Source organism: Crotalus tigris, unplaced genomic scaffold (genome assembly GCF_016545835.1).
Source record: "Crotalus tigris isolate CLP2741 ecotype Arizona unplaced genomic scaffold, ASM1654583v1 scf7180000017666.27876245, whole genome shotgun sequence".
Taxonomy (NCBI): Eukaryota; Metazoa; Chordata; class Lepidosauria; order Squamata; family Viperidae; genus Crotalus; species Crotalus tigris.
Window position 1 is genome coordinate 5,390,169 of NW_024096551.1, and position 13,314 is coordinate 5,403,482.

The 13,314-nt window shown below is 42.1% G+C and overlaps 1 protein-coding gene across 2 annotated transcripts in view; it reads left to right on the forward strand.

Annotated features, from left to right (window-relative positions):
• Positions 1–13,314, forward strand: part of DYNC1LI1 (dynein cytoplasmic 1 light intermediate chain 1) — a 29,547-nt gene that overhangs the window by 6,342 nt on the left and 9,891 nt on the right. For both annotated transcript variants that reach the window (XR_005555897.1, XM_039336317.1), the window contains exons 3-4: positions 3,512–3,628; positions 5,035–5,265. Coding sequence is in view for 1 of the 2 variants with exons in the window: in XM_039336317.1 (XP_039192251.1) it covers positions 3,512–3,628; positions 5,035–5,265 (348 nt within the window). In the remaining variant the exon portion in view is untranslated. The remainder of the gene's footprint in view (positions 1–3,511; positions 3,629–5,034; positions 5,266–13,314) is intronic.

Consider the following 13,314-nt stretch of genomic DNA (forward strand, 5'->3'; position numbering starts at 1 on the left):
TAAGGTGGGACTTCCCTCCCTCCCTCCTTCCCTGCCTCCCGCTTTCTCATTCCCACCTCCTTCTGAAGGAAGAATTTGACCCCCCATATTTTCCCTCTTCCATATATTCATCAAACAAGGAAAAGCCTCCAGAGACAGAAAAGACAAGCTGCTGAGTGAACTAGCTTAAAAAGGCACATTCCCCTTTAAGAATTAGCTATGGCTAGAAAGGGAAGTTAAGGAGGCAGCCAGCACTTAAGGAAGAAAAAAATATATAGTAAATACGACTGCTGGCTAAGGCAGACTCCCCAAATGGCTCCATTCATAAGTAAAGGAATGCTACAGACAAAATCCATTCAGGAGAAAAATACTTCAAAATCCCTTGCAGCAAAACGTACAGCTAACAATAACAGAGCAATAGAAGCTAACAGGAGACATCAGCCATCAGCCAAACAGAAATTGCCAAACACTCCTTAAGAATACAAAGCCCTCATTGCACAAATCCCAGAACTTCAAAGTCACAAAAGCACATAAGAATCCTTCCACTCTCCATCTCCCTCACTCTGTGTCTCACCTCCAGCTGATGCTACCTTTCTTCATTCCTCATGGAGGGCAACCCCTCCCCTGCTGTATTTCTTGCCTGTTTGTTGCTGCCAGCACAGGTGGCTGCCACAGAAGTTGTAGATTGGCTCATGGCCGGCCTGCTTGATCTCCTCTCCCCTCCACCCTCCTCCTTCCCCTTTGGTGCAGCTAGAGCTGACTCCACCTCCTGCCAAGGCTGCTTCTTTTTTTCTCTCTCCCACTCGCGCCCAAACTGCCACCTTTTATAGCCTCTCCTGGTTCCGCCCCCTCCTCCTTTCTCATAGGGGAGGGTGAGCCAGAAGTGAGCCTGGGGCTTTTGCCTTGCCCCAGCTGTTCTGCAGCTTCAGAGAACTCTCTCACACTAAGTCCTTGCCTGCGCTGGCTCTTTCCCTCCCCCACTACACTTGGCTACGCAGGGCTGTGTACCACAAGTGGTACACGTACCACCGGTTGAAAAGCCATGCTCTAAGACATTTGTATCTTGTTGACTGCTGTTCTGCAATGTCAGTCAACTATATGAGGAGGACTTTTAGAGAATGTCAGAAAGAGAACTGGAACTGAAAAAAGAATCTGTATGTCTGGAATATGAGTCAGTGTAGTATAGTGAGTAAGCTGCTTGTCTAGAAACCAGGAGATTGTGAGTTCTAGACCTCCCTTAAGCATGAGAGCCGGCTGCATGACTGATCAGACACTGTGTCTCAGCCCAATTTGCCTCACAGGATTGTTGTACAGAAAATAAGAGACATGAATATTAGGTATGTTTGGTTGCTTCAGTTAGTTGATCTTTTTTTTAAAGCGAGATAGAAATCTAATAATAACAGTAAATAATAGTTTGAATCTTAGGCATTTGCTTCCTTTCCTAGCAGCTTCCCATAAGTAATCTCAATGTAGAAGCCAGCAGGAAAGGTTGCAAATCACTCCAGTAAATTGCTCCCACTTTTCTTCTTCCCGTAGCATCCTCCTATATATGGCTCATGCATGCCTGGACCAATCTTCCCAGGCCTTCCCCATCCTTCCATGCCACTCCTATGCTCCTTAACTAGACTCATGCCTTTTCCTACTTAACTACCATATTGGGGTTACAGTAGCAATATAGTAGCCTTGAAATAATATCCATAAGTCAGCTTTTTAAAAAAATTTCAAACACTATGTAGTATACTATCTTTTGAGATATAGGATTTGTATATGGGTACAGCAGACATACAGATCTCCTCTTTAGAAGAAAAAAAAATCCTTTCTCTTCTCTTCTCAGGTATGGATCAGGAGGACCGTCTTTGACTCAATTTTAGCCAGATGTGGGTGTTTGGACTTCCCAAATCTGATGATATGCCATCTTTGACTTTAGATGGGGTGGTATACATTTGGGGGTCTTCTTGAACTTGCAGCTCCTACTTGAAAAGCAGGTGTCAATTGTAGCCAGGAAGTGTTTGCACAACTCCATCTGGATGCACCAGTTGCATCCTTTCATAGATCAGGAGGCCCATTAGACAGTCAGACTTGTTCTAATCATCTGATAACTGTTGCAATGCTCCCTACATGGGGCTGCCCTTGAAAACCATTAGGTTTTCCAGAATGCAGTGGTGTGAGCAGTAGTGGGCATGCCTTGTATGCCATGTAATATTTCTGCTTTGCCAAGCTGCTTGTTTCAAAGGATGGGCTGTTATTTATAAAGTCCTACGTAGCATAGAGTTTAGTTACTTGAGTCTTCCATAATATCTACCCAATTCTTTCAATCCTGCAAGATTAGTATTCTCCAGTCAAATAAATACCTTCTTTATCTTATGTTTGCTTTCTAGAAAAAGGTTCCACTTAAGATCTGGATGGCTCCACTTGACAGCTATTTAAAAGAGCAGTGAAGAACATCATCAAGGGATATTGAGACTCTTCATTTCTTCGTGCTTTCCATCTTTTATCTTTATTTCTTATATTTTTTGATTTTATTATTCCTTTGATTGATTGTGATGAGAAATAATAAAACCAAAAAATATAAGAAATAAAGATAAAAGATGGAGAGCATGAAGAAATGTAATATATATATATATATATATATATGAGCCGAGGTGGCGCAGCAGTTAGAGCAGTGGTTCTCAACCTTTTTAATGCCGCGACCCCCAACCGGTCATAAGTCGAGGACTACTTAACCAGTCGTAAGTCGAGGACTACTCAACTGATGCAACACCGTTTGCAGAATGGGACTTTTGGTGGGCTCAGCAGGGAAGAGACAGCCTTGGACAATTCCTATTGGCTTTTGAAAGCCAATAGAATTAGACTCTGTTCAAGAGAGTCTATTCTATTGGCTTTCAAAAGCCAATAGAATAAAAGGGAGTAGCACAGCTAAGGAAAAGGGAGGGGGGAAATGGCGGACTGCGTTGTTTGGCGACCCTCATGAAATGGTCGTTCGACCCCAAATGGGGTCCCGACCCACAGGTTGAGAACCACTGGTCTATTCTATTGGCTTTCAAAAGCCAATAAAATAAAAGGGAGTAGCACATCTAAGGAAAAGGGGGAAAAAAATGGCAGACTGCGTTGTTTGGCGACCCACAGGTTGAGAACCACTGAGTTAGAGTGTAGTATTGCAGGCCACTTTAGCTGACTGTGTTCAGCAGGTCAGCGGTTCAAATCTCACCGGCTCAAGGTTGACTCAGCCTTCCATCCTTCCGGGGTAGGTAAAATGAGGACCCAGATTGTTGGGGGCAATGTAAATATATATATACATTGCTTACTGGTGTACACCGCTTAGAGAGTGCTTGCACTTAAAGCGGTATATAAATCCCACAAAATAAATAAATAAATGTGGACTGTAATATATATAAAAGTTTATTTATCATTGTTAGTATCTAACACGAAAACTATTTTTGCTGTAGAAGGCGTTATGCTTCTGTAAACTCTTGTGAAATATATATTAGAAGTAATGGTAATAAATGCTCAATTTTTGTTTTTTTAAATTTAGGTGAAGATGGAGCAGGTAAAACTAGCTTAATTGGAAAACTTGAAGGAATTGAGGAATACAAGAAAGGAAGAGGAATGGAATATCTGTACCTAAATGTTCATGATGAAGATAGAGATGGTAAGAACAGTTGAGACATGAATATGCTATATTGTTATTTGGGGTACATTGCATATTTTAAAATGTGTGTCATCTTCATTAATCAACAACTATTAAATAAAATATTCCTTAGTACAAGGGTCCACAACCCCCTGACTGTGGCCTACTACTAGGCTGTGGCCTGTTTGGAACTGGGCCGTGTGAGCAGCTGGCCAGCGCACATGCATGAGCAGTTCAAGTTGCGCAAAGGGCAAGCCAGCATGTATGTTCGTGCAGAACTCAGCTTGTGCGAGCTGGTTTCCCCACACACACCAGGCCATCAAACTGTAAATATTGGGGACTGCTGCCTTAGTATATCTATTATATACTAAGGCAGATATACTGCCTTAGTATATCTATTATGTATTAGGCTCTCTGCATATCTATGGGAGTTGGTAGGGAAGAAAATAAAGTGAATTTTGAAAGTATGGTTTACATATAGAAAACGTGATGACTGGTTGAAGGTAACTATGCAAGGTAAGAAATTTTCATTCTCTTTAATGACTGCTACTTGCTATTTTTTTCTGTTCCCAAAAGCACTTCTATAACCTATAACAATGATGGCGAACCTTTTAGAGACTGAGTGCCCAAACTGCAACCCAAAACCCACTTATTATTGTCGGGTGTTGGGTAGGCGTGACTCATTGGATGGGTGTGGCCAATTGGGTGGGCGTGGCTGCAGTGGTAACAGCAGACTGGATGGAACTAAATAGTTCAATCAATCAATTCCAACTTTGCGAGATCTTTTTTTTCCCCAAGAGAAGTTGAAATTGATTGATTTATTTTTGCACACGGCGGTGGAGGCCTAAAGCAAAAAGGTTTTATAAAACCCAGCTGAAGGCCTAGGACTGGGGCGACAGCACGGGTGCCCACATAGAGGGCTCTGCGTGCCATCTGTGGCATGTGTGCCATAGGTTCGCCATCACAGACCTATAACTTCTGCATCATTTTCCCCCAACATTTCTAATTATTTTCCCAACTGTTTAACTTTCATACTGAGCTTTACATTAAAGTGTGCCATTTCCTTCAATCCCTGTATTTCTTACTTGTTTTTATTTTGTCTCTTTTTTCCTGTTTTTGTCTTTTTTTTTCAAACAAAAGCCAGTGTCAAAATTCACCTAACATTTTGCAGATTTGCATACTCCTACTAACAAAACAAAAACTATTTCATTGTGAATCATAATGAAGTTTTTAGTTCTAACTACTTAAAATATATTTGATCAGATCTTATTTTTAATGAAAGGTACTACCATGTTTTCTTTTGTAAGAAAAAAATTAGAAAATATTTGCTATTAAAATTCAGTGTAATCATAATTATGATGTATAGATCTATGGTTTATTATTATAATTTCTGTTAATGTGCTACTTGACTTTTGCTTTGTTTCTAGATCAGACAAGATGTAACGTATGGATTTTGGATGGTGATCTGTACCATAAAGGCCTGCTCAAATTTGCTATAGAAGCCATCTCTCTAAAGGATACTTTAATTATGCTGGTAGTAGATATGTCTAAACCATGGACTGCTTTAGACTCATTACAAAAATGGGCAAGTGTTGTAAGAGAACATATTGACAAATTAAAAATTCCTCCTGAAGAAATGAAAGAAATGGAGCAAAAAAGTAAGTATTATATAAATGCTTAGGTATTTAATACATGTTGGGTAATGATCTATATTGTTAGTTGTGAAGTCGTGTCCGACCCATCATGGCCCCATGGACAACGCTCCTCCAGGTCTTCCTGTCCTCTACCATCTTCTGGAATCCATTTAAGTTCACACCTACTGCTTCAGTGACTCCATCCAGCCATCTCATTCTCTGTCATCCCTTTCTTCTATTGCCCTCAATCTTTCCCAGCATTAGGCCCTTCTCCAGTGAGTCCTTCCTTCTCATTAGGTGGCTGGGGTGGATCTCTTCTAGGACTGATTCGCAGGAGTCTTCTCCAGCACCATAGTTCAAAGGCCTCAATTCTTTGGCGTTCAGCCTTTCTTATGGTCCAACTTTCACAGCCATACATTGCAACTGGGAAAACCATGGCTTTGACTATACGTATCATGTATCTGATTAACGAAACACTTCAAAGAACCTTCAGGCATTTTTTTAACCTAAAAAGCCTTTATCAGTGTTACAGAGATGTCAGCACGGCATGGTGGATGAGTGGGGTTTGTTGCTGGGCCTTCCTCATCTGCGGGCTCACCGGCTGTCACTCTCCTGGTTTTTGCACCACCCCAAGCTGCTGCAAGGCCTCTATTAGCTGTGGTATGCTCAGCTGTTGCTGATCATTCATCTGCTGGGCCATGGGAGGGGTATAGGCACCTCTCTCCAGGAATCGAGTTCTGCTTTTCACTTCTGGGTTTTGAAATCTTTCTAGCGACTCACCCAAAACTTTGTTATCTCTGCATTCTGCTTCTGAAGTCTTTGCTCTCGGCTGGGCGATCTGCCAAATTCTTTCTCCCTCGGCTGGCTGGCTGCCGTTCCACTGATTTGTATTTGTCTGCCAAAATTCATCTTCCCACAGCGTGCTGTCCTCAGGTAAACTCCCTGAATCTTTACCAGCTCCTCTCAAGCTTAGAGGCAGTGGACGGAATTCAGGACCCTAGGTCGTTTGAAAAGGATTGAGATCTTAGCATTACAATACGTACTTTTGTTGGCAGGCTGATGTCTCTGATTTTTAGTATGCTGTCTAGATTTGCCATAGCTTTCATCCCCAGGAGCAAGCATCTTTTAATTTCTTGGCTGCAGTTCCCATCTGCGCTGATTTTGGAGCCCAGGAAAATAAAATCTGTCACTACCTCCATTTCTTCCCCATCTATTTGCCAGGAATTGAGAGGGCTAGATGCCATGATCTTGGTTTTCTTAATGTTGAGTTTCAAGCCCACTTTTGCACTCTCCTTCTTCATCCGCATCAAGAGACTCTTTAGTTCCTCTTCACTTTCTGCCATTAGAGTGGTATCATCTGCATATCTTAGGTTGTTGATATTTTTCCCAGCAATCTTAATTCCAACTTTTGATTCATCTAGCCCTGCCTTTCTCATGATGTGCTCTGCATATAAGTTAAATAGGCAGGGTGACAGTATACAGCCTTGCCGGACTCCTTTCCCAATTTTGAACCAATCAGTAGTTCTGTGTCCAGTTTTCACTGTTGCTTCTTGACCCACATATAGCTTTCTCAAGAGACAAATAAGATGGTCTAATACTCCCATCTCTTTAAGAACTTGCCACAATTTGTTGTGATCCACACAATCAAAGGCTTTAGCATAGTCAATGAAGCAGAAGTAGATGTTTTTCTGGAACTCCCTAGCTTTCTCCATGATCCAGCGTATGTTGGCAATTTGATCTCTAGTTCCTCTGGTTCTTTGAAATCCTGCCTGTACTTCTGGTAGTTCTCAATCCACATACTGCTGGAGTCTAGTTTGTAGGATTTTAAGCATAACTTTACTAGCATGTGAAATGGGTGCATTAGTGCAATAGTTTGAACATTCTTTGGTATTGCCTTTCTTTGGAATTGGAATGTAAACTGATCTTTTCCAATCCTGTGGCCACTGTTGAGTTTTCCAAATTTGTTGGCAAATTGAGTGTAGCACTTTTACTACATCGTCTTTTAAGATTTTGAATAGCTCAGCTGGAATACTGCCACCTCCACTAGCTTTGTTGTTGCTCAGATTTCCTAAGGCCCATTTCACTTCACATTCTAGGATGTCTGGCTCGCGGTCAGTGACCACCTCATTGTGGTTATCTGGGACATTCAGCTCAATCTTCTATGTAGTTTTGCCACTTCTTCTTAATCTCTTCTGCCTCTGTTAGATCCCTGCCATTTTGGTCCTTTATCATGTCCATCTTTGCATGAAATGTTCCCTTCATATCTCCAATTTTTTTGAAGAGATCTCTGGTCCTCCCTATTCTATTGTTTTCTTCTATTTCTTTGCACTGTTCATTTAAGAAAGCATTCTTATCTCTTCTAGCTATTCTCTGGAATTCTACATTCAGTTGGATGTATCTTTCTCTTCCTCCCTTGCCTTTTGCTTTCCTTCTTTCCTCATCTATTTGCAAAGCTTCCTCAGACAGCCATTTTGCTTTCTTGCATTTCTTTTTCTTTGGGATGGTTTTAGTTGCTACCTCTTGTACAATGTTGCGAATCTCCATCCATAATTCTTCAGGCACTTTGTCTATCAGATCTAATTCCTTAAATCTATTTGTCACTTCTACTGTGTATTCATCAAGGATATGATTTAGTTCATATCTGAGTGGCCTAGTGCTTTTCCCTACTTTGTTCAATTTAAGCCTAAATTTTGCAACGAGAAGCTCATGATCTGAGCCACAGTCAGCTCCTGGTCTTGTTTTTACTGACTGTATAGAGCTTCTCCATCTTTGGCTGCAGAGCACATAATCAATTTGATTTCCGTGTTGACCATCTGGTGATGTCCATGTATAGAGCCATCTCTTGGGTTGTTGAAAAAGTGTGTTTGCTATGACCATCATATTCTCTTGACAAAATTCTATCAGCCTGTGCCCTGCTTTATTTTGTACTCCAAGGCCAAACTTGCCTGTTATTCCGGTTATCTTTTGGCTTCCTACTTTAGCATTCCAATCCCCCATGATGATAAGGACATCATTTTTTGGTGTTGATTCTATAAGGTGCTGTAGGGCTTCATAGAACCGGTCAATTTCATCCTCTTCAGTACCAGACTTGGACTACTGTGATATTGAATGGTTTGCCTTGGATTCGCACAGAGATCATTCTGTCATTTTGGGGACTGTATCCCAGTATTGCTTTTCCTATTTTATTATGAAGGCTACTCCATTTCTTCTGAGGAATTTTTCCCTGCAGTAGTATACCTGATGGTCATCTGAATTAAATTCACCCATTTTATTTCTCTGATTCCTAAGATGTCGATGTTCAGTCTTGTCATCTTTTATTTGACTATATCCAGCTTGCCTTGATTCATGGATCTTACATTCCAGGTTCCTATGGAGAATAAATCTTTACAGCATCGGACTTTCCTTTCACCACCAGATGCATCCACAGCTGAGCGTCCTTTCGGCTTTGGCCCAGTCGCTTCACTCTTTTTGGCGCTACTAGTACTAGCCCTCTGCTCTTCCACAGTAGCATATTGGACACCTTTCGACCTGAGGGGCTCATCTTCCAGCATCATACCTTTTTGCCTTTTGGTACTGTCCATGGGGTTTTCATGGCAAAGATACTGAAGTGGTTTGCCATTTCCTTTTCCAGTGGATCACATTTTGTCAGAACTCTCTACTATGACCTGTTCGTCTTGGGTGGCCCTGCACGACCTAGCTCATAGCTTCATTGAGTTACACAAGCCCCTTCGCTGCAACAAAGCAGTAATCCATAAAGGGGTATATATAAAGGGTTATATAGCCTTATCTTAATTATAAAGGGATCTTTTTCCATTCTGAATATATTAGCTATTATAATTGTCAGTCTTCTTTCTCAAAATCTAATGGTGACTTTAGATGTAGCATCCATTTTTATACTAAAAACTAATTGGAGAAGGCAATATAAATCTTATCTTTTAATTGAAAATTAAGATTTTTAATACTTTATAGTGATCTTCTTAATATATTTATATTTTCACCATAATTAAAAAACCTACCAGGCCATTATATTTGAGATTATCTTCACAATCTCTCCTAGAAATAGTAAATTTACATATAAACAATTCAGTTTAATATTCTTAAAATAGTTCTACTCATTATAAAGCTGTAGAATCAGTATGTCTGTTCAGAACATATCATTTAATTTAATTTTTTTAAAAAAATCTTTAAAGCAGTGGTTCTCAACCTTCCTAATGCCGTAACCCTTTAATACAGTTCCTCATGTTGTGGTGACCGCCAACCATAAAATTATTTTCGTTGCTACTTCATAACTGTAATTTTGCTACTATTTGAATCGTAATGTAAATATCTGATAAGCAGGGTGTTTTTTCATTGTTACGAATTGAACATAATTAAAGCATAGTGATTAATCATAAAAACAATATAGCAATGCTCACTGGAGAAGCTTACTCTTCCTTGCTCAAAAATGTTGGGAGGGAGGGAAGGGGAAGGAAGGAAGGAAGATTAAAGGGGAAAGGAAAGAGATGGAGAAGGAAGATTGAAGGGGAAAGGAAGGAAGGAGAAAGAGATTGAAGGGGAAGGGATGGAGATGGAGAGGATGGATGGAAGGAAGGAAGGAAGGAAGATTGAAGGAAAGGAAGGAAGAGAAAGAGATTGAAGGGGAAGGGATGGAGATGGAGATGGAAGGAAGGAAAGAATGAAGATTGAAGGGGAAAGGAAGGAGATTGAAGGGGAAAGGGAGGAAGGAAGGAAGGAAGGAAGGAAGGAAGGAAGGAAGGAAGGAAGGAAGGAAGGAAGGAAGATTGAAGGGAAAAGGAAGGAGATGGAGAAGGAAGGAGATTGAAGAAGGAAGGAAGGAAGGAGAGAGAGATTGAAGGGGAAGGGATAGAGATGAGATGGAAGGAAGGAAGGAAGATTGAAGGGGAAAGGAAGGAGATTGAAGGGGGAAGGAAGGAAGGAAGGAAGGAAGGAAGGAAGGAAGGAAGGAAGGAAGGAAGGAAGGAAGGAAGGAAGGAAGGAGAGAGAGAGATTGAAGGGGGGAGGCGCTGCCAAGGACGCACAAGCAGCTCCGCACAATTGCCCGGGGAGGAGGGGAGGCTGTGGCGGAGAGCCTGGTAGAGAGCCAAGCAACGGCACATCCGGGGCCTCGGAAGCTGCATGGAGGATCTGCGCACCTCGGAGCCACCAGCTGCCCTCTCACACCCGCCAAGGGATGGAGATGGAAATAGAAGGAAGGAAGGAAGATTGAATGCGAAAGAAAGGAGATGGAGAAGGAAGGAAGATTGAAGGGGAAAGGAAGGAGATGGAGAAGGAAGGAGATTGAAGGGGGAAGGAAGGAAGGAAGGAAGGAAGGAAGGAAGGAAGGAAATTGAAGGGGAAGGGATGGAGTTGGAGATGGAAGGAAGGAAGGAAGATTGAAGGAGAAAGAAAGGAGATGGAGAAGGAAGGAGATTGAAGGGGGAGGCGCTGCCAAGGACGCACAAGCACCTCCGCACAATTGCCCGGGGAGGGGGGGAGGCTCTGGCGGAGAGCCTGGTGGAGAGCCAAGCGGTGGCACATCCGGGGCCTCGGAAGCTGCGCAGAGGATCCGCGCCTCGGAGCCACCGGCTGCCCTCTCACACCCGCCAACCTGGAGGCCCCCATCCTCATCCCGGCACCTCTTGCCTTCTCCCAGCCACCTCCCCCGGGACCTGCCCACCCCTCCAGCCTCCTGAGCCCTTCTCCACGCTGCGCAGCCCATCACACATGAGAGGGGCATGGCCGCTCGGAAGGCACCGCCTCTCCCCGCCTGGCTGGCTGGCCTCCGATGCACATGCGGGCATCGCCGCCGCCTCATCTTCTTCTCCACCCTGGCCGCTTCTGAGGCCCGGAGCTCAGCAAGCCGGGAAGGACTTGCTCCTGCCCAGCAGCCCCACGGCTGTGCCGGGCGCCAGAGGGCCGAGGTGGCCTCTGACGGCGAGGGAGGCTGGCCAGGCGGTGCGGGGGAGGCTCCCGCGCGGCCCAGAGGACGGCCAGGGGCGGAGCGCGGCTGGGCAACCAGGAGGCGTGGAGACCGTCTCGGCGCTGCAGCTCAGTGGAGGCAGCAGCGGAGCAGCCCAGCGGCAGTGCCAGCAGTGGCCCAGGCCCGGCCGCTGAGCCAGCCCAGGGCGGCGTCGGGGGTGCGCATGATGGCGCTGCGGCGACAGGAGCAGGCGCTGTCAGAGGAGAAGGGCGCTCTGGAGGTGGAGGATCTGGCAGAGGAGGAAGAGGAGGGCAGCGGCCGGATAGAGGAGCGATGTCTCGGTTTCTAAGATCATCGGAAATATGTTTTCCGATGGTCTTAGGTGACCCCTGTGAAAGCATTGTTTAACCCCCAAAAGGATCGCGACCCACAGGTTGAGAACTGCTGCTTTAAAGGCAGGTGTATGTCTTTTTTTCACTTGTTTCTAAAAATGGTCCTTTAGGAAACTCAATTGGGTCAAATATCTGAAAATAAAGATTACTAAAATATACTTCTGATATTAGTGTCCTGCTCCATAATGATGAACTCCATTGTTTACTCAGAGATGTCCCTTCTTCATTATATCCACTAGATCCTACTTTTAATATAAATAAAAACTTCTTAACTATAAAGAAGATGCTGTGGTATCTTGTTTTACTAGATCAGCTCAACCAATAATCCATAATTTGGTGCTCTTCAGATGTTTAGTTTATAAATTGTTAGCAATGCTGGTTGAGTGAAAGAAGCTTGGCCTTTTTTAAGAATAGTCCTAGAGACTGATTTTGGATTTGAATGTGCAAATTATTCCTAATCTATGAGTTATAGGATACAGTAGATAATTTATTGGATTAAAGGATGTTTCTAAACAATAGATTAGATCCTTCAATTCAAAGTCTACTTCTCTTTTCTGTTGATAATTTATTTATTTATACATCATATTTCTTAACTGCTCATTTCTTTTAAAATTGATGCTTAATTTTAATTAGGACTATGGATACTTTGAGTTGTTTTTCTTAATAATTTTAATTGAAAATTTTTACATTAATAAAAGTAAATACAAACTAAACTCAGAAAGAAAAATAGAAATAGAAAGAATAAAAAGTTCAAAGAAAGAAAAAAAATTAAAGAAAAAGACAAGAAATATTTAAAGATGTGATTTCTGATCTTCATCATTAGTGCAGGTAGTCCTGGAGTTACAGTTGTAAGTTGTTGTGGTCATAAGTTGAGACATCATATGATTGGACCCAATTTGTAAGTATTTTTTGCAACAGTTGTTAAACAAACAATACAGTCATTAAGTGAACACCATGGTTGTTAAACTAATCTATTTTACCCAGTGGTGTTTTTGCCAGAAACCAGAAGTGAATATTGGAAACTAGTAAAAAATGCCAAAAATCACATTAATATGACCATGGGACACTATAGTTAATCATAAAGGTGAGCAAGTTGTTATGTGCTCAAATTTCCCTCATGACCATGGAGGTTTATTGCTGCAATTGTAACTTTGAAATCAGATTGTAAGTAGTTTTGAAGTGATCTGTTGTAACATTGAACAGTCAATAAGTGATCAGGCATAAGTCAAGGACTACCTGTATAAACAAATTTAAGAACTCTTCATCCCCTATAAACAAATATCTCTTCTTCTTGTAACTCATGCTGAACTCATACTGAATTTATATGCGAATCTATATATCCTCAACTTTTTAGACCAGGTGTCAACAAAGGTAACTAGAGTTTTATAATAATATGTCTTATTTTAACCATGGTCAAACAAACCAGTTTTATATTTCTTCCTTTTACTTCTAACAATCTTAATCTTTAACTCATTCAGATATTTTGTAGGATTTGATTTTGCTTTTCTTTTTACCATCCCAAAGGCTTCTTTGAGGCTTTAGCAAATCTCTGAGCAAAGAGACACTTACACACAGCTGCACAGCATCTCTTCCCCCAGCCCTCTTACCTTACTGTGCTGCCTTTCATAAAGGAAAATCCTTCTTGGATTTTGACTTCTTCTTGTTTCTGGATTGGCTGAAAGAGTTGCCTGCCAAAGGAATTTCTCTCCCTACCTCCTTGGATTTCAGCAATCCATGCAGGCACAGAGCTGAAATCCTTGG